This window comes from Hydractinia symbiolongicarpus, chromosome 10 (assembly GCF_029227915.1).
Source record: "Hydractinia symbiolongicarpus strain clone_291-10 chromosome 10, HSymV2.1, whole genome shotgun sequence".
In the NCBI taxonomy this organism is placed as follows: domain Eukaryota; kingdom Metazoa; phylum Cnidaria; class Hydrozoa; order Anthoathecata; family Hydractiniidae; genus Hydractinia; species Hydractinia symbiolongicarpus.
The window spans coordinates 1,493,471-1,518,962 of NC_079884.1; the positions used below are offsets into that span (position 1 = coordinate 1,493,471).

General features: G+C 38.1%; 3 protein-coding genes across 3 annotated transcripts; 1 reads left to right on the forward strand and 2 right to left on the reverse strand.

Moving 5' to 3' along the window:
- Nucleotides 1-508: 508 nt before the first annotated feature.
- On the forward strand, nucleotides 509-2,143 carry LOC130612783 (zinc finger protein 34-like). The gene is made up of 4 exons (XM_057434139.1): nucleotides 509-647; nucleotides 745-803; nucleotides 910-1,117; nucleotides 1,170-2,143. The coding sequence occupies exons 1-4, from the start codon at nucleotides 509-511 to the stop codon at nucleotides 1,814-1,816; spliced, it is 1,053 nt and encodes a 350-aa protein (XP_057290122.1). The 3' UTR covers nucleotides 1,817-2,143.
- A 12,506-nt stretch (nucleotides 2,144-14,649) lies between these two features.
- Nucleotides 14,650-15,954, reverse strand: LOC130612784 (uncharacterized). Its single transcript, XM_057434140.1, has 2 exons — nucleotides 15,653-15,954; nucleotides 14,650-14,929 (listed from the first exon to the last, which is right to left on the reverse strand). Exons 1-2 carry the CDS (start codon nucleotides 15,937-15,939, stop codon nucleotides 14,650-14,652), a joined length of 567 nt encoding a protein of 188 aa, XP_057290123.1. The 5' UTR covers nucleotides 15,940-15,954.
- A 6,655-nt stretch (nucleotides 15,955-22,609) lies between these two features.
- Nucleotides 22,610-23,802, reverse strand: LOC130612724 (uncharacterized). Its single transcript, XM_057434072.1, has 2 exons — nucleotides 23,063-23,802; nucleotides 22,610-23,019 (listed from the first exon to the last, which is right to left on the reverse strand). The coding sequence occupies exon 1, from the start codon at nucleotides 23,762-23,764 to the stop codon at nucleotides 23,162-23,164; it is 603 nt and encodes a 200-aa protein (XP_057290055.1). The 5' UTR covers nucleotides 23,765-23,802; the 3' UTR covers nucleotides 22,610-23,019; nucleotides 23,063-23,161.
- Between the last annotated feature and the right edge of the window lie 1,690 nt (nucleotides 23,803-25,492).

Below are 25,492 nucleotides of genomic sequence, written 5' to 3' on the forward strand. Positions count from 1 at the left end.
TGTATCTGATACACAGTTTTTAGGCTACCATCTTGATTCGTAAGCACTATTTCCTTGAAGGTTTTTTTACCCTTCACTATCTCCTTTACAATAAGTTGATCCCCTTATCTTCTCTGAACATATCATAATATTTCGCATTAGGCTGTAACCCCAATTTTTCTATAAGACGATCGTAAAGGCCATCGATCTTTGATTTTAATAACTTTTGCCTCTGCCCTGAAAAATTCCCATGCTGTCGTTCTGTTGAAGGCCCCGACGTTCCAGGGAGTTTTGACGTTCCGGAGAGTTTTGACGTGGTATCATCAGGCTTATCTGGATGGCCTCCATCCTCCTCATCATTATCAATATCTGTATCAGGTACAAAAACTGGATTGGTTAGTATTTTTATTTAAAAGATTTTCCCTATATGCAACTCTTTGGTATTAAGGGCCGAAAAAAAAGGGTTCAGATAAGTCATATACCTTCAACCATCAACCAGAACGAGGATCTCTGTGTGGATAAGCCAAATATGTCGGGCAACGATATCATCTTTCCGGGTAATCTCAAGCTTCTATTTGATCTGAAGCTGACGTGGACCAACACGACACGTACCATTGTTAGTAACATTGGTAAAAGCCTGGTAAAGAATCTACGTCTCACCTTGAACGGTAACGAGGTACAAAACAAATCGGACTACAATATTATAGCCGTATATAGGGACTTGTGACTGCCAAAATTTGATAGGGACAACAACCTTTGTTTTAGAGGGCATCAATCCTAACGACGGGGCCATCAGGGCCCTGCAAGTCAAGGCAACTGGTCATGTAGGAACGGATGAAGAAAAGGCCATCGTGGCGGCCTATGGCAACACTTTTTGCATACCACTAGGCAGGATGTTTTAGTTGACGAGGGATTTACCCTTTTATGCAGCGGGTTTATACGACAGATTTTTTTTTCAATGGAAGGTATGCCCTCTTCATCGAATTTCGGGCGTCTCCCGATCATATCCTACATGGTAGTGGAAGACCTCTACAACGTCTAAGTGATGGGATTACCCTACATATCACTAAAAAAGCAGACGGAAATTTCATGGCTTACGTGTATTTGCTTCAAGACGCCCAGCTTAATATCTTGGAGGGTAAGTTCCACTCCGTGGAGTATTAAATGACCACAATTTGTGTTTGCCCCAGAGGCAAACACAACAAACAATATGGAAGAAAGCAAAAGTTGCTCAAAATACAAGCACGTGTGGGCCCTGGATGCATTTAAGGTGTTGAAAAATGGTCAACGAACAAAACAGTGCATATGCTGCCTTCATAAAGCCAAACGGCAGCTTACAAAAAACAAGTGCCCTCATGATAGGATAAGATGCCACTGCAAGGAGTGTGGGGGTGGAAGCATTTGCCCCCAACAAAGGCTAAGATCCAAGTGTAAAGAAAGTGGGAGAAGTCAAATATGCCCCCATCAAAGACAGAGATCCCACTGTAAGGAATGTCGGGGAAGCCAAATTTGCCCCTATCAAAGGGATAGGTCCTATTGTAAAGATTGTGGTGGAAGTCAAATTTGTCCCCATCAAAGGCAGAGATCTCAATGTAAGGAGTGTGGTGGTAGTAAAATATGTACGCATCAAAGGCAGAGGGCCTTTTGTAAAGACTGTGGCAGTAGTCAAATTTGTCCCCATCAAAGGCAGAGGGGACAAAGTAAGGAGTGTGGGAGAAGGCAAATTTGTCCCCATCAAAGGGAGAGATCCAGGTGTAAAGAGTGTGGCGGAAGTCATATACGTCCGCATCAAAGGAAGAAGTATCGATGCAAAGACTGTAAGAAGGGTAAACAATAAATGGCGACAATAGCTGTACTGGTAGCAGGTGCGACCATAAACGCATTGGCGTTTAGTGGGACTAACTTCTTGTTTTCAAAGCTCTCGGGACACGGGGAAGCCGAGTCACTATTACAACACCAAATGAGATGCATCAATTTGATCTACTGTGCATGCCTCACAACAGGGTATATGGAAACACCTATAAATATATCCTGACGGGGATTGATGTAGCTTCAAGGTATAAGGTAGCAAGACCCCTAAGAACCAAAAAAGCTAGTGAGGTCGCCGAGATGGTGAAGGACATATACAAGGCAGGACCTTTACAATACCCTAAAACCTTTCAAAGCGATAATGGTTCCGAATTCGAGTCAGCAGTAACGAAACTCCTGGAGAACAAGAATGTTGAAATTAGGCGAGCTACCACGAAATACCACCATACATTCACGGCCTTTGTGGAATAGTACAACAAGGTACTTGCAGAGAGACTCTTTAAACCCCAGGATGCCCAGGAATTGACTTCTAACGAGCCTAGTACCACCTGGGTTAAATATCTGTATACAATCGTCAAAAGTCTTAACAATACCAAGACTGCCATGATCGACATGAAACCTAACAAAGCCATCAATCTGGATGAGGTATCGCTCGCAAAAAGTGAGGAATATCCCGAAGAGAAGCTTTTACCTGAGGATGGATTGTACTTGTATATGCTACAACCCGGGGAAAAGCATGGCGACTCTTAAAGACGCCACCGATGCTTTTTGGAGCAGGAAAACCTATAGAATGGATCGTATAGTAACAGGTAGTCGTATTTTATATTATTTGAGGGATGGTCCTGATCGCAGCTTCGTGTCAGAAGAAGGTATCAGAGGATGTTCAGGTACCGCCAGAGGTTATCAAAGAATGGTAATATGTTTTCACGAGTTCCTCTAGTTCATTCAAATCTATTTCGTCATCATCTTCACCCAAATCTATTTTGTCATCCAAGGCATCATCTTCATTCGGATCACTTACATAATCCAAGGGATGTTGGGTGTAGAACGGGTACCTATAGACGATGCCCTTAATGACATTAGGCTCATTCTCCAAATCAATATAGACTAGACGTCTATCTGGTATTGGAAAGTTGAGTGTTTTGCTTACTGTTGCTATATCAGCCAAATCCGATAGCTTCAAGTCTCTATCCTTGATAGCCTCAGAACAGAGTGCCCCATACTTATTCTCCTTAACTGAGAGAATATAGAGCCCCACACGTTCAATATCATCCATCCAGTTATACCCTCTACTTCTCCCTTTGATATTGTCATATGACGATCAAGGCCGTATTTCCTGGCATTTGGAATATTTAAAAACCTCTCTAGATTGGCACGTTTGAAGAGGGGTTGCCCCTGTTTATCAAATAAGGTCTCAATAGCTCCTGCAGGTATTGCATTGAATGAGGTGAATTGTAAAGACATTTTCTATATACCAATGCTTGGCCGGGGGTTTTCAACATGCTCATTTTATAACCCACGCGGAGTTATAAAATGAGTGCTTGTTTAAGACCTAGTCCCCTAGGCTAATTTCGGCAAGCACATGGCGATAAATCTTGTTAATGACGTGAAAAATGGAGAAGATGGGGGCATCGGGGTTATATCGTATAAAGGTGCATCCCAAGGCCTGCTCAATATGTTTTTGTCTCTTTACCTTGTAGCCTATATCGCTATTGGCATGTCCAAATTCATCACATTCGATAGCCAATCTGTACCTTGGGAAGTACAGTTCGATCCTATATTCATCAATACGATGCTGCTTCACCATATCTTCGCCGTCAAAAGCGGTGCGGATGTTGTAAATAGTAGCCTTCTCTTTAGATAAAAGTTTTATGCTTTTGATTTCCATACCAAAACGCCCTGCAATTTTAATGGCATCTAAGCTTTTACATCGAACCACGATTTCCGTGACGGCGTCGGCGGAAATAAAAATATAATGCCCATTTCTCCCTCCTCCTAGCATATCCCGGCATGTGCGGTCTCCGATGATCCCCAGCTTGCCCTCTATTTCCGCCCTTGATATTGTAATATCGTAATTAAGACCGTACTGCCTAAGATATGGAATACCCAAAAATCTAGCAAGATCTGCCCTTTTAATCTATCGTATATGATTTCTACATGTGGGGCAAGCATCGTAACAAGCTTTTGAGATGACATCTTTTTTGTCATCTCAAAAGGTAGATCGTTTGTATGCTCATTCGAGAATCTTCCAAGCCCTGTGGTGTTCAAGCCTTACATATAGACATCCATGCTTAGATGTTTTCAGCTCAACTTTAACCTCGTCCCAGTCGTGGATGAGATTCGTTTCCTCGTCTATCATTTTCATATCTGATCGCTCATGAGGGTACCAGGCAAACAACTGCTCCTTTTGCCTCCTCAAATTTTTTGGTAATGCCGTATATGACTGCGTTAAGAGCCAAAGACTGTGATTGCGATGCCTACTTAAAATAGCCAATTCAAGCAGTGATTGTCGACGCTTATCTACACCCCCGTTGGAAATAATGTCATCGACTATGAAGAGACTTTCCCCACCCACCAGTAATGAGGATAATTTTGCTATCCATTCAAAAAGTTAGTCCTTGGAATCTATAAGGAACACGTAGTCGTCACGCCATAGCGATGCCCTCTCTAAATAGGTACTGTTACACCGTAGGGTAGGGCAAAGTATCACTATATTGTTATATGTTCCCTATACTCATGCTAAAGCAGGTCCAAAACACGTTGTGTTTTTCCGCAAGACGTCAGACTTGTAAAGATTGCTGTGTTGGATTCTCTTACAACATCCAACATTTTATTTCAAGTGCTCCACTTCCTGTCGTGAATTTTCGGGTATACCCCGGCACAGCCCGAACAGATTGTCAGGAGGTCGTATAGGATGAGGTAATTCTCATTCTGTTGAACGCCTCGAATTTCCCGATCGATAACAGGGGAATCCAACTCGTGTTCAACGTCTTCATCTCTATTTGCTACAGCCCGCCTCTCCTTGGCATTAGCTAGGCAGGTCATGCAACTTTTAGTTAAAGTATTGCCCCTAATTTTAAATGTCGATGTCTCTCCTTAGCTCCTTGACACTGTCTATATCCACAAAATTCCCTATACAGGTTGATAACATGTGTGGATAGGGCTTTTGCAGTCTTCTCATCCTTCTCCTGAAGTTCCCGTTGCACATACTCGGTATGTACCTTGTCGATAGCCTCGTCAGGGGCCTTGTCAACAAAGTCCTCTGCGCATTTTTTGGGCAGAAGGTGTCCCTTGCCCTTACGTAGGGCATATTTGTGGGTTCCACATGTTCATATTCTGCAGAAATAGCCGTGTCGAATACTTGTGCAAGATCGGACATTCCTTTTATTATACGTCAATATCTGAGGAAGCAAAATGCGATCAGGGCATAGGGCAGGAGTATAATTATATACAGACATGCTTCCATTTAGTTATTTTGAAGAACCCTCCGGTTTTTCTTATTGTTGTTGTTTGAAACTTAGAGGCTCATAGTTTGGGGATCCTTGGAAGCTTGGATTCTATCGGTCCGGGAGTCCACCGATATGGGACATTTTTCACCTCCATTGGTTCAATCCAATTCCCCCTGTGACCACAGTCGCCAACGCAAAAGAATCGCTCGCAATCATTTTCCCAAGGTATTCTTCTTTTATTTTATCAACCTTGATGATTAATAGCAACATTGGTCAAACCCGCTAGAAATAAAAAGGCGCCGTATGTACCCCGTCATCGTGCACGACTCTTTTGTCAAAAAATCCTGAGAGCCCGAGTTTACTCTGTTCATACGTGATCATGCCCTGGTTGTGTACCCGACAATCCACGTTTTTGGCCATGTCCAGGCCACCCTTCAGCGCACTCAGGTATCTACCCCAGGTCACAGCATTCTGTCTCTTTGACATGCCCTTACACGAGAATTTAGTACCCTCCTTACCCTCAACAAAGTAGCACTTGGCTGTCAGGACAATCATCCAAAACCCAATAAATTCCGCTTTAAATAACCCTCCCGTTCGACTCGAGCACTTATCGGTGACGAGCCAGTTTTTTACGTTTTTATCGTACTCGTCAAGCAGTTTGGGACGAACGACATCTCGTAACTCTTCTCTGGAGATGGCAAAATACGCACTGTCGGTGTCCATGTAAATGTACTCATAGTCCCGACAATCCACGTACTTGTCCAGAAAATTGTAGTAAAATTCGAGCATGCGCAACTTTGCGAGTTAATATACCGCGATACCGTACTAGTAGGCTCTATCGATAGCACATTTGCGCTTGTCCCTTCTTACCTCATAAGCATCCCCAATCTCTTCAAGGTCCTCCAGGTACGGGCTCCGCAGGGCTGCATCAACCTCCTTTTCATCCCTTTTGAATGTAGTATTTGCATGCCTTGCCAAATCTTCAATCATCTTGCCGTAGAACGAGTTGCCTTTCAACTTTGCCGGAGTCTTTATCATCCTGTCGTCGTGCATCGGCAATCTCCTCCGGGAACCAGGCAAAGGGCCTACCTCGGGCGTACTTGAGGAACTGGTGAAAGGCAGTAACCTTTAGCCCATGGTTAAGGTACCATTTTAGCACAGGGGTATACAGTACGTGTACCCGGAAAACGCTTGCGGACCGTAGTTTTTAAGTATTCGTGCATGTGCTCGGGGATTTGATCATCAGGTTTCTCCTTGACGATAAACAGGAGAGCCATTTCGGTGAGTTTGTCACGCAGATAGTTGGGTACCTCGATATCAACTTGGGCAAAGCCAACGAGCGATCTATCTAGCACAACTCGCGTTAATAGCTATGTTAAGTTATGTGCCGATGTCGGTGCGGCCACCTTGATCAACTGTTCCTTCCCACAAGGAAAGTCCTGCATAAGAGTACTCGGGTACAGCATGTTTGCATCATACCCTAGAATGGTCTTGCACTTGTGAGGTTCGCCGTACACGTGAGATCTAATACCCGTCACGTCTCGTTTGTGATATCTACAGAATACGATCGCGGGACCACCCACCATCCCCGTCCGCAAAAGGTCGTAGGCCTCATTCCTCGTACATTTTTCACATGTTTTCCGTACCTCCTTGCAGGCCTTACAAGTCTTGCTATAGCAAGAATCTTTACACCTATGCCTGCAGGGGTCTCCTGGAGCGTATAGTTCTAGCTTCGGGTTCAGCCGTAGAGACATGTTCAATACGTAGCGCATTGACACGCCCGGAATACTGACCGCGTCCTTCAAAATATTGATTTCATCGTCGTAATACTGCAACCTCGTCTTGTTCACGGCTTCAATGAGCGGTTCCACGTCGGCTAAGTTGTACTCACGCAACCAGTCCATCATGGTGACACATCCTCGCCTGTAAAACTCGGCGCAGAATGTCTCGTACTCTTCGCAAGATAGTGTGTTTCCCACTTAGCCGGCTATAAAAGTTCTCATGAGCCACAGCCCCAACATGTTTCAGCTTCTCCTGGTTCGTCAACCATTCATATGGAAACATGAGCTTTTTGGGCTTATATTCCAACGACTTGCACCAGCCGTCATAGCTTAGACCGGGGGCAAGGAAATTTTTAATATCTAGAAATTTAAATCTCGAAGTAGTGAGGAACATGTAGTCCTTATCTTTTTTCGCCACTTTGATCTTATCACCTTGCGCGATCTCTTCAACAAAATACCGCTTGATCAGGTTGATGTTGTACTTGCCGGAATTAAACCCTATTACAGCTACTTGATTTACCCACTCATCCCACAACTCCTGGTTCTTTTTGGAGAGCATGTCAAAGTCGTCGGGTTTTAGGTACATTCTCTCGACCTCTTTCACAATGAGGGCATGTTTCTTTTCCAGGTCCTCCACAAACAACTTGACCAGAATTTTGGGATTTTTGGGCTCAATGAACGTCGGGCGACTATTCAAACTATCGGCAATACCAACACTTACCGGAACATGTCTCAAAAGATATGTTAGATCTGAGGTTTGCTGGTAATTTAAAGGTGATAGGAGAGCTTCGAAATCAAATACCAGGTAGTGAGGATATATCCTGAACTCCTTCTGAAAGTACCTCTTGATTGTGGGAGGTTTTTCACATTCCCAAGCCCTGACGAGGCTATAGCTCTTTCCCCGTATCATCCTTTCCTTGGACAAGGTTGCAGCGTAATGAGCCTTGTCCGCCTCGGTTCTCCCGGACAGACAGCGATATCCGTACCACTTACAACGTTGTACTCGTAAGCGGTCTTTGTGACAGGCTCATAGCCATCCACTTTCCACTCCTTATTGTCATCACGCATAACACGCTCACCACCATGTCCACAAAGTGCATGATGGATATGTCTTCCGGTTTGCCTCGACATGTGTTCTATCTATTTTGATGCATCATAGCTATACCCCTCATCGTAAAAGACCTTTTCAGCCCTGCTCGGCATACGTTTGATCTTCCCCCCTTTGATGATAATCGTCGTCTTGACACCCTCGCATTCGTTCATTTTTTGCCGTGTGGGGTGGTTGCTTTTGGTGAACAGTTGCTTGCACACCTCACATTCCCATTTCTGTTGAGCCAGCACATCTAAATCCTTGATGTAGAAACAGTGCCCGTCCAGCATACCTAGATCGATAGTGTCTAACTTTTTTTGTACTGTTTTTGACCATAGACGAGACGCCGTGGTGCTTTCTCAGAGTTTGTCCTGGGTCGTCGTGAAGCGTTGCCCCTCCTGAAATTTGTTCCTTTGCCTTGCTGTATTAGAAAGGTGTCCCACACACTCTGTAGTCGGTCAGCAAGGGCGTCGCGAGTTGATGCCACTGGTGCAGACACAGTGCTATATAGTTTGCTAATTGCATTCCTGAACCAACTCATCTCCTTTCTTATATACACATTTCAACAACGTCCGAGGATTTCATTCTGTCGAGATGTTACTACGCATGCGTTGATTGTTGATGAATTCCCCCTTTGACTCATTTTTTTGTATGATAGGGACTTTACCTTGATATGCATGACTAAGCACCGACTTGCGAGCGCATGCGTTGATGATCGGTGGATTTTTGCTGATGATCAACGTATTTTTGTGTAATGAGGCGTGACAAGTAAAATTGTGTATGATCATTTTCATAAGAGTTTGACCGTGATTGAAAAAGTGTGTATGGAAGGACCCTCTACACTAGCTGTATATTCTTTGAAAAAAGCAACATTGCCTCTAAAGAACTTTGTATGGAGCAATCCATCACAATACACTAGAGAAAAAAAGTCCGTCTTTAGTTTCATGCATGTAAGCAAAACCTTAGTCAAAAAGATGCCTTACGCGTACAAGGTGGGTGACAATGCAATATGACAAATTTTTGTCCAATATCTATAATGCCGATTACATTGAATATTTTTAAAAGAGCTAAACTTACCAACTTCCTTGACGATAACAAAATTATGTCTGAGGAACAAATTTGGTATAGAAAGAAACTCTGTACAAAATTAGCAACGTTATTACTATCAAACGGGATTGGAAACGGAATCAACAAAGGAAATATAATGAGGGCATTTTTTGCCGATCTATCTGAAGCCTTCACAAGCTATGAAGGGATCTGTTTTACAATTGTTTACAGATTGCCTTTTTAACATAGTGAAATTGGGCGATATTGACGGTCAGAAGTCGTCCCCAAACTCCATTAATTGTAGGGTAGCCCAGGGGTTGATCCTTTAGCCCATACGATTTCTTATTTCCTTCAATGACTTTGAAGATTGTCTGTGACCTAAGGTTTTAAATTCTTCTGATGATACGTTTGTTTACCATAAAATAAACCTGTGTCAAAATCGAGCATGTCTTGAACTGCGAACTGAAAAACATTTCAAATCTGAGTCACAACGGACTCCTTATTCTTAAATCTAGCAAAACAGAATCCATGATATTTAGCATGAAGAAGAAACCACACCAGTAGTCTCATTTTCTTAGTATTCACATGTATTATGTAATTCCCACGCAGTAGATGGCGAAAAAAAGCCTACGACAGAAATTTTATCCTTACTTGTATAAAAATACAAGAAAAGATTACGAAACTTGCTAAGAAATTTTTTTTAGTAAAATTATCTCAGGATTTAAGAAACTTTCACTAGTTGAGCATTTGGTTGGTTTTTTATGTGTACAAAATGTGTGCGCAGCTGGTTGGAATAGTAAAGTACGCAATCAGTGATGTTATGGATTTGTGTCAAAAAGGCAGATTTTAGGTTTCAAGTTAGCAATCTTATGCAGAATATCAAAAAGTACTAGACTCTTCTTTGCTTGATGAAAAAAAAGTAATGAAATTTTCTTTTTAAATGTTTAATTTTCAATCAATTAGTCTACCTAAATTAGTAATGGTACGAATGTGTGACACAATCTTTGAAAGGTAAACGGAGTGGTACAGTCAGAAAGTGATTGCCATGAAGTTTTTTGTCTTTACTTTCTCAGCATGTGTCAAATCGACTCCTAATATATCTTAATTTTGAAATAAAACGCTAGCACACCCTGTTCGTTCGCCCTGGAGATTAAGCAATTATCCCAAGTTTGAAGGAACAATTCATACAATAAAGTGTATAACTATTACACTCACCATCCTCCATTAACTGTATCACTAAGAACTGCGGAGGAACCCAGTATTATCAAATTATTGGTACATCCAAAAAATGATTAGTTTGTCCTAATTTTCTATTAAAACGATGCATAGTGAGCACGCTTGCCGCGGATATTAAGCAATACGAAGTTTCCAAGTTCGAAACCATTTTACTCCGCTCCCTCCGTCAATCCTTCACAGAGGAAAGCATCAAAACCCCATATTAATGAGAGATTATCGCTAAATTAATATTGGTACAAATGTGTGACGCAACTGTTGAGACACGGACAAGCTGGTACCGTAGAAAGTGAATGAAATCAAGTTTTCGAAACCAGCTCTCGCTACCACAGCGCACACGTTTGCGGCGAAGTTTGAGCAATCGCCAAAAGTCTGGAAAAAGGTTATTTCTCCCAATCTAGGGTGCTTATTTGTCACAATTTTTGCGCCAAAATTTAAAATCATTGCAGTAAACTTTTTCCGTTTATTCTTTCGCCAGGGAATGCGGCGGAACCAAGTGGAAAATATCTTCAAGCTTTAACGATGAATTAAGAAAGGTAAAATTACTAAACACGAGATAACGGATTATTCATACACGGCCAAAAAATGTCAATTAAAAAGCATTCTTATACATTCTTATTCTTATACATGTGTATTGTACATTATATAAAATGTTTGGAAACTTGTTAGATGATATGGAAGCATACATTCAATGTTCCCTGGCGAAAGAATAAACGGAAAAAGTTTACTGCAATGATTTTAAATTTTGGCGCAAAAATTGTGACAAATAAGCACCCTAGATTGGGAGAAATAACCTTTTTCCAGACTTTTGGCGATTGCTCAAACTTCGCCGCAAACGTGTGCGCTGTGGTAGCGAGAGCTGGTTTCGAAAACTTGATTTCATTCACTTTCTACGGTACCAGCTTGTCCGTGTCTCAACAGTTGCGTCACACATTTGTACCAATATTAATTTAGCGATAATCTCTCATTAATATGGGGTTTTGATGCTTTCCTCTGTGAAGGATTGACGGAGGGAGCGGAGTAAAATGGTTTCGAACTTGGAAACTTCGTATTGCTTAATATCCGCGGCAAGCGTGCTCACTATGCATCGTTTTAATAGAAAATTAGGACAAACTAATCATTTTTTGGATGTACCAATAATTTGATAATACTGGGTTCCTCCGCAGTTCTTAGTGATACAGTTAATGGAGGATGGTGAGTGTAATAGTTATACACTTTATTGTATGAATTGTTCCTTCAAACTTGGGATAATTGCTTAATCTCCAGGGCGAACGAACAGGGTGTGCTAGCGTTTTATTTCAAAATTAAGATATATTAGGAGTCGATTTGACACATGCTGAGAAAGTAAAGACAAAAAACTTCATGGCAATCACTTTCTGACTGTACCACTCCGTTTACCTTTCAAAGATTGTGTCACACATTCGTACCATTACTAATTTAGGTAGACTAATTGATTGAAAATTAAACATTTAAAAAGAAAATTTCATTACTTTTTTTTCATCAAGCAAAGAAGAGTCTAGTACTTTTTGATATTCTGCATAAGATTGCTAACTTGAAACCAAAAATCTGCCTTTTTGACACAAATCCATAACATCACTGATTGCGTACTTTACTATTCCAACCAGCTGAGCACACATTTTGAACACATAAAAAATCAACCAAATGCTCAACTAGTGAAAGTTCTTTAAATCCTGAGATAATTTTACTAAAAAAAACTTCTTAGCAACCTTGTAATCTTTTCTTGTATTTTTATACAAGTAAGGATAAAATTTCTGTCGTAGGCTTTTTTTCGCCATCTACTGCGTGGGAATTACATAATACATGTAAATACTAAGAAAATGAGACTAATGGTTTGGTTTCTTCTTCATGCTAAATATCATGGATTCTGTTTTGCTAGATTTAAGAATAAGGAGTCCGTTGTGACTCAGATTTGAAATGTTTTTCAGTTCGCAGTTCAAGACATGCTCGATTTTGACACAGGTTTTTTTTGTGGTAAATAAACGAGTGCATCATCAGAAAAATTTACAACCTTAGAATGTCGTAGACAATTTTCAAAGTCATTGAAGTAAATAAGAAATCGTATAGGCTAAAGGATCAACCCCTGGGCTACCCTACAATTAATGGAGTTTGGGGACGACTTCTGACCGTCAATATCGCCCAATTTCACTATGTTAAAAAGGCAATCTGTAAACAATTGTAAAACAGATCCCTTCATAGCTTGTGAAGGCTTCAGATAGATCATCAAAAAATGCCCTCATCATATCTCCTTTGTTGATTTCGTTTGCAATCCCATTTGATAGTAATAACGTTGCTAATTTTGTACAGAGTTTCTTTCTATACCAAATTTGTTCCTCAGACATAATTTTGTTAACGTCAAGGAAGTTGGTAAGTTTAGCTCTTTTAAAAATATTCAATGTAATCGGCATTATAGATATTGGACAAAAATTTGTCATATCGCATTGTCACCCACCTTGTACGCTTAAGGCATCTTTTTGACTAAGGCTTTGCTTAGTATTTGCAACGGGTAACAGGGGCGGATCTAGGATTTCTGATGTACCCCGTCATAAAATGTACTTATATTAGTGACACGCGAAGGCCCACCCGTTGGGCCTGAGGGCCCAGAAAATTTTTAAACATTGGAGGATCCTAGATTGTCTGAAAACAACATTCCCGCATCTAAATTGTAAATTATTTTGAAAATAAAAAGGCTATTTGTCATTCATACAGCATAAAACGAAAATCGTTACCGTGTCATCTTTTCAACAATGTTGTTTGGTTGCTTCTCTTTCTTGCTGAGTTTCTATTGTTATATATGAAGCCTATGAACTAAAGAAACAAGATTATCTCATATAATTTATAGATGTTAATAGGCCGTTTCGCTCAATATCAGAGCTCATCAGCATGCCTAGGATAACAAAAAATGTCATCCAGACATGGACAGCCAAATAAAAAAGAAGTAAAGAATTAAGATAACAAGATACAATGATGAGGAAAAAATAGAGAAAAATTTAGCTGTCATTGGCATATTTATATTTAAAAAATACAGGATAACTTGACAACTGCAACTATGTTCTACTATTTCTTGACAGTTTTCAATTAAATGATAATGAATATTGGAATGAAATGGTTTTATATAAATTAAAATGAATGCAGGATAAAATGACAATTGAGTAACCCCATAGTCCCTGCAACTATGTTCTACTATTTCTTGACAGTTGTCAATTAAATGAAAATGAACTATGGACTAAAAAAATAGCTGATCATTGACTAAAACATTGATGGGCTGGGATTTAGATAACATCTGACTAATGAAATTATTAAAAACAGTGGAAGTAAATTCATGTAAACCATTGTTTGTGGATTGATGTTGATTAAAAGATCTAGTTGCATCATTCCATTTTGTAAAAGGTTGTAAAAAAAGGTTTTGAATTTTACCACATTTGTCAGGGAACTTTGATCCAAAAAGAACACAGGGTAAACAAAAAGCCCCATCATAAGCTGGTGAGTAGCGAAGCCAAGGGTAATCTTTCAACCACTTTGAACGGAACTGACGTTTTAAAGTTTTAGGGTAGGTATAATCTGCAGAAGGGGAAAAAGTCTGATTTATTAGATCGAAAATTTGTTTGTCTGTCATCCCTTCTTTAACACGAAGTCTGTAATATGCAACATCAGTTACATCAAAATGTTGTGGAAGGGAATCAACTATTTTTGATGTTATGACTGATTTATTATTGTTTGGAAAAAAATTAGGTTCATGGCTAGTACTATTTTGTAAAAGATTACTAAAAACATTAGATACAGAAGAAGTAGAAGGATTTGAAATGTTGCTTGAAGGTGTATAATTAGTAACTTTTATTATTGCTTGGGGATCCTGACTTGATGTAGGCAATTGCTGAGGAAGAGATACCTTTGGTAAAATAAGCTTATTCTTGGTGACAGGTTTAAAATCAATTTTCTTTTGAAAGAATCCAGAAACATTGGTAGACATACATTTCTTCTTAAATAGAGGCTTATAAATTAATTCCTTAGAAGTAAATAAAAGTGGCACATAGTGATTATGTTTAAAAGTAAGATCTGAAATGAGATGACCTTCATAACAAAACAAAATATGGAAGCAAGTTTCATCAACCTTTGGCACACGTGGAAAAACCTTTTTATTGAATATTTCTTTGTATTTGAGAGGACCACAATCAGGATAATAACACATAATATTTCTGCGAATTATAGAAGACAATGACAAAACAAAGAAAAAACCAGACCACTAATTCATGTTTTTCAAACAAAAAGTAGCCTCAGCTTTGACAAGTTCAGCAGCCTTAAAATTAGTATCAACAGCAGCATGAGATACTGACATTGCTAAAATATTTGATGGACTTAAAGATGGATATTTGTCAACAAATAAATTGGGGTGAGAACTATAATACTCAGAATTGACAAAAAGTTCAATGCAAGCAAGTAGCCTTAACTGTTGCGTCAAACTATTATCACCTACCAGACATAAGGATATGGAGCTAAACAAGCAATTTCCAGATGATTCGGACCTAAACAGTGAAAAATAAATAAATATTTCTTAGAGAAATTAAAGAGAATTCACTCCTCAGAGCAAAGACACTAAGTTTTAACATTTTGAGAAGAATCAAAACCATTATTAATTCCACACACACACATGCCAGCTAGCTTGTGGCGCGCCGTAGATTAGTGGTTATGTGGCGCCGTAGATTAGTGGTTATGTGGCGCCGTAGATTGGTGGTTATAGCTCTCGTACTCTGTGCGGGAGACTGGGGTTCGATTCCTCTTGACGGCGATTCAACATGGGCGAGTGAATGTTACCATAGCCCCGGGTTAACCCAAGCCATGTGAAGAAAATTGGGAAGATGGCACACTGTGTGGGCCGTTGGATGTTGCCGGGAGTTGTCTAGTAGAGCGCGGGCTCTAATTGGGTCTGCGTAGCTCAAAATGAGCATTAAATACTCGACTCTCCATCTACGCCATGGCCCCTCCTGGAAATAATAGACAGGGTATATCCCTCGATATTTGTGAGGCTAGCCATGTAAAATATGCACATCTATCTATCTATCTATCTGCCGTAGATACGGTTGCTAGCTCTCCAAGAGTAATAATCAAAACAAAAACCACGAATACATGTAGCTAGCTAGCTAGCCATAAGTAGTTCATGGTGATGACATAGTGATGTACACTTAATTACTATGGTAACAAATGGTCAGCAAAAACAGAAATGGAAATTACAGAAAATAAAATCTTACCTCAATGCAACACAATTCTTGGAAGAAACTGATGCAGGAAGATAATTCAAAGCATCTTCATTCACACCAATTTCTCCACAAGAAAGTACAGCATAAAGCTGTTCTGTGTTTAAAAACACATTTTTATTTGAATTTATCCATTTCTTAGAATAAATACTAAATATTTCAATCAATTTCTGCAAATCTTCGTCTTGAAATAATTTCAAAACATCTTCTCTCACTGAACTAAACGCCATGTTGAGCAATGATGTTGAGGAAGATATGAAGATGAAGACTAGCGTGAGCATTTTTGCTTTTGCAGGGTATTGATTTTTAGCCAATCACAACTTAAGAAAACTTCTGTAATGACCAATCAAATCCTGCCGGTGTTCTTCTCCTGCAAACCCGGCACTCTAGACCAATAAGAGTTAAGAATAACCTCATTGCTCCGGCAAAAACCTGCAGGGCGGGGTCCATATTTTTCTATCCGCCATCACGGCAGCAACAGCGGCGGCAATATTATTAATTTTTATATTGATGAGCGCTCAAATGAATACATTATTACACGCCCCAAATATTACTGGTTAGTACTAAATATTTGAAAATTAGATAAACTATACTTGTTATTTTTAAACCCCGTCCTTTGACCCAATTGACGGGGTTTGGATCCGCCCCTGCATTGACATTGTAATTAAAAAATGACACACGTTTGATGGTGATATTTATTAGTTGGAAAAATGAAAAAGCTGGTTAATAATAAGTTGTTTTATTTTTTATAGAAAAATTTTCTTCTTTTCATGTAAAGAAACCAATACTGGAGGTTTAATTTTGGTGTTTTAGTAAGTCTGGCTCTCACTGTAAGATAACGATGAGCTATCTCCCGAGCTCGTAGTGTGAAAGTTTATCAGCTCACTTTAGCTGATTGTTAGCTCACTGTTAACCTGCTCTATACCTTCTATCTCTTGCACCCGAAGGGTACAAGAGATAGAAGGAAAGAGAATAACGGGTATATTTTTAAAATTTCAAGAATTAAGTCTTGAATGATTGTTATGAAAATATACAGCCACACTTGACCAAATAAACAATATTCGCTCTGATATCTCAATTGTAGTCACAAGAAATATTAAAAATTCGCATATATCTAAAAACGATAGATTCATATCATTTTTCCGAACACGATAAATTCATAAAAATCTTGTTTTGTTTTGCCGTAATCCTTTTAAATGTTCCAATTGTAATTTCCAAATTTAACTTTTTCAACAAAAAGAAATTTTTGTTTTAATCAAGAAATATTAGTCCTAAGTCCACTCTCAACAATGACATACTAGCGGACTTTAGAATGGTCCCTCCCGTCAAAAATCTTGAACCTGGTTTGTTTAGGATTCATACATACTTCGACACGAAAGTCGAAGATGCCTAACTATTCGAAAATGGCAATTTTTTGGCCATATCTCGAGGTAATAAAAGGATTTGCCCGAGGAAAGTTTTGCATCCAATAGGCTGCAATATTTCCATTTTTACGGATAACCCATTTTGGTTTGAATGTTGTGAAATATTTAGTGTTATGTTAGTGAGTTTGAACACGGTTATGCTAGTGAGTGTGAACCGGTTTTTACATGTGATCTTTCTGTATATATTTTGGTGTCAGTCTTGTAATTGTTGAAAAAAGATAACAGGGTTTTTGAATTTTCAGAAGTGATGCTGTCAGGTCTGTAGATCTTTTAACCTTTTTCTCTTCTAACATTGTACATAAAAATATTTATTTTAAATATAAATAACAGGCCCGGTGGAGCAATTTTGAAAGTGGAGGGGCTAAATTATTCAGTGTATGTCGAAGGAGGCCCGAACATAAAATTTTTTAAATTTCGGCCCTCTAGATTGGCTAAAACATACTTCAAATTTCGAAATATTGTGCTGAAAGCCTTCACAAAATGCAGAAAATTATATATAGAAATATAGAAACGCCGTGTTTTCATGAGATATATTTTCAAATTTTGTTTTATTATTATTATAATTCCGAATATTTATACAGGATATAGCCACTTCAGTGTTTGAAACACTGTTATCAATGTGGGTCCTGTGTTCGGGATGCATACATTAAGTATACAGCGGCATTACCTACCCAATTTCCCTCACATGGCATGGGTTGACCCGTAGCTGTAGTAAAGAAACTTGCTAAACATGCCCGCGTTGTGGACAGAACCACGGACTTTGTGATTACGAAGCGAACTCCATGACCACAAGGCCACACGCTAAGCAAGCCTTATCGGACAAAACTTAGTCGGACAAAATTTTAGTCTGACGAAAATACTAGTCAGAAATAATTTTACTTTTTTTAACTTTTGTCCGACTAATTATTTTGTCCGACTAATATTTTGGTCCTTTTTTTAAATTTCAGTAATTTGCTTAATTTTGGTTTGGGAGACAAAAAAACAATACAATACTTTATTTACTTGGATGGCATAATTCTATTTTTCATTTTCAGCGTCATATTCCTGATCTATGTTGCTTCCCGCTTTACTTTCGCGTGTTTCTTCTATTACTGCTGTCTTCTTCTTTTTCTTTTAAATAATTTCACTGTCACTTTCATCGGAAGTTTCTGTAATTACCGGCGCTTTTCTCTTGTCACGCAGATCCCTTAAGACTTCACTAGCTTCTGAAGATTTACAGACTCCGGAATGCATATTTTGATTTCCTCATCAACACCTTCATCCTCATCCGATTCTGACTCATTGCTGCCATTTTTCACATCATATTAGAAAGAATATAGCTTTGATACAAATTTTTTCACTTTTAGATGCGTAACGTAGCGAGGACTTTTAAAAGTCAAAGTTAAGGGGACGATATCGTCTAAGATTTCAATGCATGCAATCCCAAGTTATCTTGTGCTGAACATCGATCAAACGCCGCTCACATACGTTTCTCCTGGGAAATACAGTTATAGCTTCAAAGGTTCAAAGCATGTCCCCACAAAAGGTATTGACGACAAACATCAAATAACTGCAACAATCACTGTAAGCTCAACAGGCGAATTTGTACTGATACAGTTGATCTACGGTGGTAAAACTAAACGCTTTTTACCCAGATATGAATTTCCAGTATCATTTTCTGTCGGATTTACTGCAAACCAGTGGTCAAACGCTGACTAATCCCTGGATTTTTTGACAAAAATTATTTTTCCTTACTCGGAGAAGAAGAAAGAGGAAAATGGATTGCCTAATGAGCAGCATTCACTTGTCATTATGGACACAATTAAAAGGTAAGTTGACAAACTCAAAGAATTCTGTTCTACAAGTAGGTATGAACTTGTGATAGTGCCTTATAAATTAACGAATAAGTTACAATCATTGGATTTAAGTGTTAACAAAGCAGCAAAAGCTTTTATCTAAAATCAATATAATGATTGGTTCTCGGATCATGTCGCGCGTCTGCTCAAAAATGGGATTGCTCCAGCAGACATAAAAATATCGTCCAAATTGTCCAACCTGAAGCCACTTCATGCCGCCTGGAATGTAAATCTGTTAACCACATGCAGCAAGAAGCCGAACTCATCGAAAAAGGATTTAGTGAAGCAGGAATAAGTGAGGCTATCAATAACGCGCAATCTGTTTACGAAAGCCTCGAGAATCCCTTCAGTGAGGAAATACCATCATGAACAAGACCGTTTAAGTAAGTAAAGTAAGTAAGTAAGTAAACATTTATTTACCTAAGAAATGACAATTTACATTACTAAAAGAATAAATTAGCAATTAGGAAGGAGACTTTCCCGATAGCCAAGGCTAAACAAAGGAGAAAGCCACCAAGAAAAATGTGAAATATTTTCATATGTCAGTAAATACTGTAAGTTTACAAAGATTAAAATGAAAAAGCATTTTTGATTATAATTAGTATAAATGAAAATTCAGTACCATATAGTCAAATAGAAAAAAGTAATGAGACAAAATAATGAAGAGGAAAGCTAGTTGATGTATTGACTCATGTAGAAACTTGTGGCTAGGGATTTGATTGTGCTTAATTTACAGTGTGTGAGGTTAGTATCAGGATAATTTCTTTGCAGATTGTTCCACTGTAATGTGGAGATTCTAGAGAATGAAAAAAATCCAAACGTCGATGTGTTAACTGTTGGTTCAATAAGCAAACCAATTGTGTTACATCTAGTTTCATGAGAGTGTGAGATTCGATCAAATTTGAGTGAGGTAAGTGTGTCAGATGGGAGGTTAGAGTTTAGGAATTTGTGGATAAATTGAATGTTAAGGACTTTAACTAGGTCGAAGAATTTAAGAATTCCAAGTTCTGCAAATATAGGCAAAGATGGGGATCTTGGTTCACTGAAGGTGATCAGCCTAAGGGCAGCCTTTTGGAGGGTAAGTATTCTGTGGGCTACTGTGGTGTCTCGAGTGCCCCATACTTGGCAAGCATAGCTTAAGTGAGAACTAAAGATAGCATGGTAAATGTTTAGCAGGGATTTTAGGGGAACATAGTGACGAATTTTAGATAACATCCCATTGGCTCTTTGAAGTTTAGTAGCCACAGATGAGACATGATACTTCCAGGAAAGATGTTCATCAACATGAACACCCAGGTATTTCACACTTTTGCTAGGATAAATGCGCTTACCGCATAGAATCAAAAAAGGCAAAAATTCAAGCCTACGAGATTGGGATCTAAATACAAGAAACTCTGTTTTGCTGGAGTTCAGTGATATTTTGTTGGCGTTAAGCCAACACACAAGGCGTTTAAGATCAGCATTTATCCCTCTACAAAGGGATTCTAGTGATTTTGAGAATTTCAGCAGATGAGTGTCGTCAGCAAAATGATAGGTCATTAATATACAACAAGAACAGCAGCGGACAAAGAACAGAGCCTTGAGGCACACCATGTAGAATGGCTTTAAGTTGAGATTTGAATTCACCGATTGAGACATACTGAAGACGACCAGTTAAATAAGACCTGAACCAATCATTTGCTTTTCCCCGAATACCATAGTGATTTAGCTTGGATAGAAGGATTTTGTGGTCAACAGTATCAAAAGCTTTTTGTAAGTCGACAAACACTCCACAGGCAAGCTCACCTTTGTCAAGGCAATGTCTAATGCGTTCAACTATAGTAAGCACAGCCTGTGATGTTGAATGCTGTTTTCTCAATCCAAACTGTTTGGGATATAGGATATCATGGTTGTTGAGAAAGCCTATGATTCTGTTGTACATAACCTTTTCATAGATTTTCTCAATGTTTGACAATAATGAGATTGGTCTGTAATTTGACACATCTATAGAAGAACCTTTGTTTTTGTAAACAGGCACCACTCTGGTTGTTTTTAAAGATCTAGGAAAGATACCAGATTCAAACGAAAGATTGATCAAAATTGATATAGGTTTGGAAATATCATTTTCCAACAATCTTAGAATTTTGATTGGAATACTGTTTGGTCCAGAAGATTTTCCTGGAGAGATGTTGCCAATAATCCCGATGATTTCTTCTTGGGTAACAGGTGATAAGAAAATTGAGTCTGGGTTCGGGTTTTTGAGGTAGTCAGAGTACTTCTTGGATGTAGGTGGAATTTTGTTCCTAATAGAATTTGCTATGGATGTAAAAAAGTCATTAAAACTATTGGCAATATCAATCTGGTTAGTCTCAAGTTTACCGTCAACCTGAATGGAGGTAGGAATATTAGATTTCGACGGTTTCGTAGAAATAATGCTACGAACACCCTCCCAAATTTTGTGCATGTTATTTGAAAAAAGGTTAAAGTAATTGGTATAATGGTTTGTTTTACTTTGTCTGCATAAGCTGACAATCATGTTTCGGTAGCGTTTGAAAAGTTGTCGGAACTCTGATTTAGAATCTGGATCTTTGGCTTTAGTGAATTTCCGAAAATAAAAATCACGTTTAGACATGGATTTTATGATGGCAGAAGTAATCCATGGTTTTTGTTGGGTTTTGATTTGCCTTTTGGTGAGCCTGCCTGTGGGAACGTGTCTGTCAACAAGCTTTTGAATTTTAGAATTAAAAATGTCAAAACAGCTGTTTGGGTCAATTGGTCCAGGACTATTAAACTCAACACCCCAGTCAATATCCAGGTAATCTAAAATGAAATTATGTTCCTCAAATTTGGACCAGTTTTGGTATTGAATATTTTTTTCTGAGTTGTTAGTCAATTGGTCAGGTAATATAAAGAATTGAGGCAGGTGATCAGAGATCATGTGAATAAGGTTACCAGAGATTGATGGATGACCAGTGACAGAGAAAAAAATATTATCAATTAATGTCTTGGAAGTCGCTGCTATTCTTGTTGGTAATAAGATCTGGGGAAGTATAAGGTGGGATCCGAGTATATCAATGAAGGCAGAGAGTTCTGCATCTTCATTGAGTTTTAACAAATTTTTATTGAAATCCCCCAGTAGAAGGATTTGTTTCTTTTCAATGCTGACTTTATTGAGCAAGGGTTTTAAGAAATCACGATTAAAGGAATTTGTTGACATACAAGGATGTCGATAAATGCTACCGACAATTAAGTTGGTTGTGTTAGGCAAGATCATCTCTGCAAAACTTGATTCCAAGTATTTAGATTGGTACATAATGTCATCCAAGTCTGTACGAGGAATGAAATTATACTGGTCAGAAATATACAACAAGCTCCCTCCTGCTGAGGATTCAGTGGGGGTGGATAAGCACTGGTAACCTTCTATATGGTAATTGAAAGTTGGTGGTGAGCCTTTGATAAAGCGGGTTTCAGTAATACCAATAAAAGAGAACTCATGTCTCAAAAGGGCCAAAAGGGTGTTAAATTCATCAAAGTGTTTAGCCATTGAGGCAATGTTAAGATGAAAAGCTGAGAGCGACCTTGGATTTAGATTAAGATTGTTAAAGTCCTCACATTCATAGTATTTACAACTAGTTGTATGAAAATTGATACTGTCAGCATCGTTGCCCATGCTATGAACAATACTATTAAGATCAGAAAGAAGGGATCTCATATTTTCATTAATACGGGATGTAGAATTTGGGGTTGGTTTTGGTTTACAATTTGACAGATGTTCTGAATCAAAAAATGGTAATGTCCTGTCCAAACATTTTGGACAAGCCCAGTTACTAGAATTGTGAGATAAGGCATCAAATTCTGATACTGAAAGTCTAGAGCAGTTTTGAAAATGTATCCAGGAATTACAGATATCACAAAAAATTGATTTTTTACATGATTCATCAACTAGCTTTTTGCAGACATTACAACTAAGCATAAAAATTATATATAGGGGGGAAACAAAACTGGCAGCTTTAAAGGGAAAACAGGGTCTAAAAGTACAAAAAAGAAAGAGAAAGTGAAAACTTACCAGTTAGAACAGGTTTTGGGCTTCAAACGATTTCACAAATAAAACAAACGCTATATACTGACTGCACAGCAAGCTTGCGCCATATTGGAGTTAAAATTACCTGAGCGTATATCACCGATAAGATTAAACAAACAAAGAACTTTAGGCGGGAAAATCGTGTGTAGCAGAAAGAAGAGAAAAGTGAGATAAAGACAACAATCTAACTCTCTGTGTTTCCGTAGTTGAGCAATTCATTTTGGTAGAACCCAGGAAACCATTCAACTATTTGATCCACATGTGTAATTTTTTTGTGTTTTTCATCGGTTTTATCAAATTTTATAAAAAAAGCTTCATTTTGATATTTGTAACTGTAGATGAGTTTGTTTCTTTTCAGTTGTCTGCATTCAAATCCCAGTCTTTGATAAAATCGATTTAAATTTTCGGAAATGTAGATTTTGCTGTTTGGTGGCAGCTTAATTTCCTCGAAATTTATATTTTCAGTTTTTTTTTTGTTTTCTAAGAGTTTTTGACAATTTTTGCGATTGACGAAGCGTACAATGGTTTTTTTTGTTTGATTTTTCTTCGCAGGAAGCCTATGACAAGACTCGATATCGGATTTCGTAACGTTGACCTCCATTTTGTTAAAAATCTCTATCATTTTATCTTCCAGTTGATCATCATCTATATCATTTGTTACACCTGAAATCTCAATATTGCTACGTCTGCCGTATTGGTTTGTTGCCTCTGTAGTCAGTTGGAGATCTCTTAACTCTTTGTTTTGTTCATACACAGTATTTTCTAAAGCTTCGATTTTTTTTTGCATTTTCTTGTTTTGTTCGATCAAATTGCTTATAATTTTATTTTTCATTTCGTTCAAATCACAATCAATTTTATCACTTTTTAAAGTTAGGTTATCAATTCGTGATTCAATATGATCAAAACCTTCTTTTAATTGTTTTTCAAGTCGAGCTATAGTCAGTCTCTCAGTCATGTTATTTGTCTCGGCGCGTTTCTATGCTATTTCTTCAGAGCACGTCCGTCCTCATCGGAAGTCAGAAAATTGCTAGATGATATAAAATAGCAAGATGTGATGTGCGAGATGATCTTGTCGTATGTTGTCAATACCAATAAAGTTTATAGAATGAGGTAGGTATCCTGATTCCAGTACTGTATATTATGCTCATTTTAAGCTATGCAAGACAACTCTGTGCAACTTACAACAGCCCACACAGTTTGACATCAGTTTATCAGTTTATCAGTTTATATTTTTTTATTAAGACTTACTTTAGCCACTTTTTTAAAAAAGTCGTTTGTTTATCCAAAAATATTTGTATTCGTTGGTGAGAAAGAAGAAAAACACTTTTACAAAATCATTAACATGTAAAATTCCGTACTGAGGAATAATTTAAAAAAACTTGATTTGGACAAAATATTTAGTCGGACATAATAATTAGTCGGACAAAATTTTAGTTGGACAAAAATATTAGTCAGACATAATTTTAGTCACTTCCAAAAAATTTAGTCACTTTTGTCCGACTAAGTTTTGTTCGATAAGGTAGTAACATCAAAGCAAAATAAAGATAATGTATAGAAAGGCTATAGTATATGACAACTACCAGTCCTCCTCTGTAAATATTCCGAATACTCGCTTTCTGTTGTCGTCCGATGGAACAATGTGCGACATGGTTTGCACAATTTTCTATTTTTTTTGAACCTTCACGGCAACGTTTTCCACAAATTAAAATAGCTGAGCCGTTTCCAGTGTTCTTATTTATACCGAGGTTGTGATAAAGCTTTTTAAAACAATGTATTACGCCAATACACATGTGCAAAATGGTTTACTTTCACTAAGCGCTCACCCTGGTGTTAACAACCGGCTGTTTCTACTTAAACGTTGAAATAAAAGTTTTTTGAAAGAGGTTGTTTTGCATAAATTGATTGAAATTATAATCACATGCTGTCAACGTTCCTTTCGTTATTTGCTTCTGGCGCCATACTACGTCCTTCAAAATCGTTAATAATGTACGATTTTAATTTGAAAATCGAAAACATTATTAGTTTGTTCAATGTTTTCGAAACGACGTCAATGTTCCCGTCAGAAAAAAAAACAAAAAAAAAAACGAAACCAACTTTTTCATTTTGATTTGGTTCCGTTAATTTCGAAAAACAATTGATAAAGATTCAGTTGTTTCGTTTTGTTTCACTAATTAAAAGATTCTTTTGTTTCTATTTAAAATTTTTAGTTAAAAGATTAGTATCAATGATCCATTTTGACTTCACCAAATTTTAGATATAAATTGCATTTCCACGCCGCAAATCTTTCATACGAGTACATTAACTACATACAAAATGGCAAGGTTGTTTTCAGATAGCCACCCGCATTGTGCCATTAACCTATATATATATGTTAGCCTTTACCAAAATACGTTTTAAGCTGCACACATTGGAAGCAACGGCCAAATAAATTTTGATAACCTAAGCAATAACCCGTCCATACACATAAAAATTGAAATAACAGATTTTTTTAAAATTTTTATTGTACCAATACGGT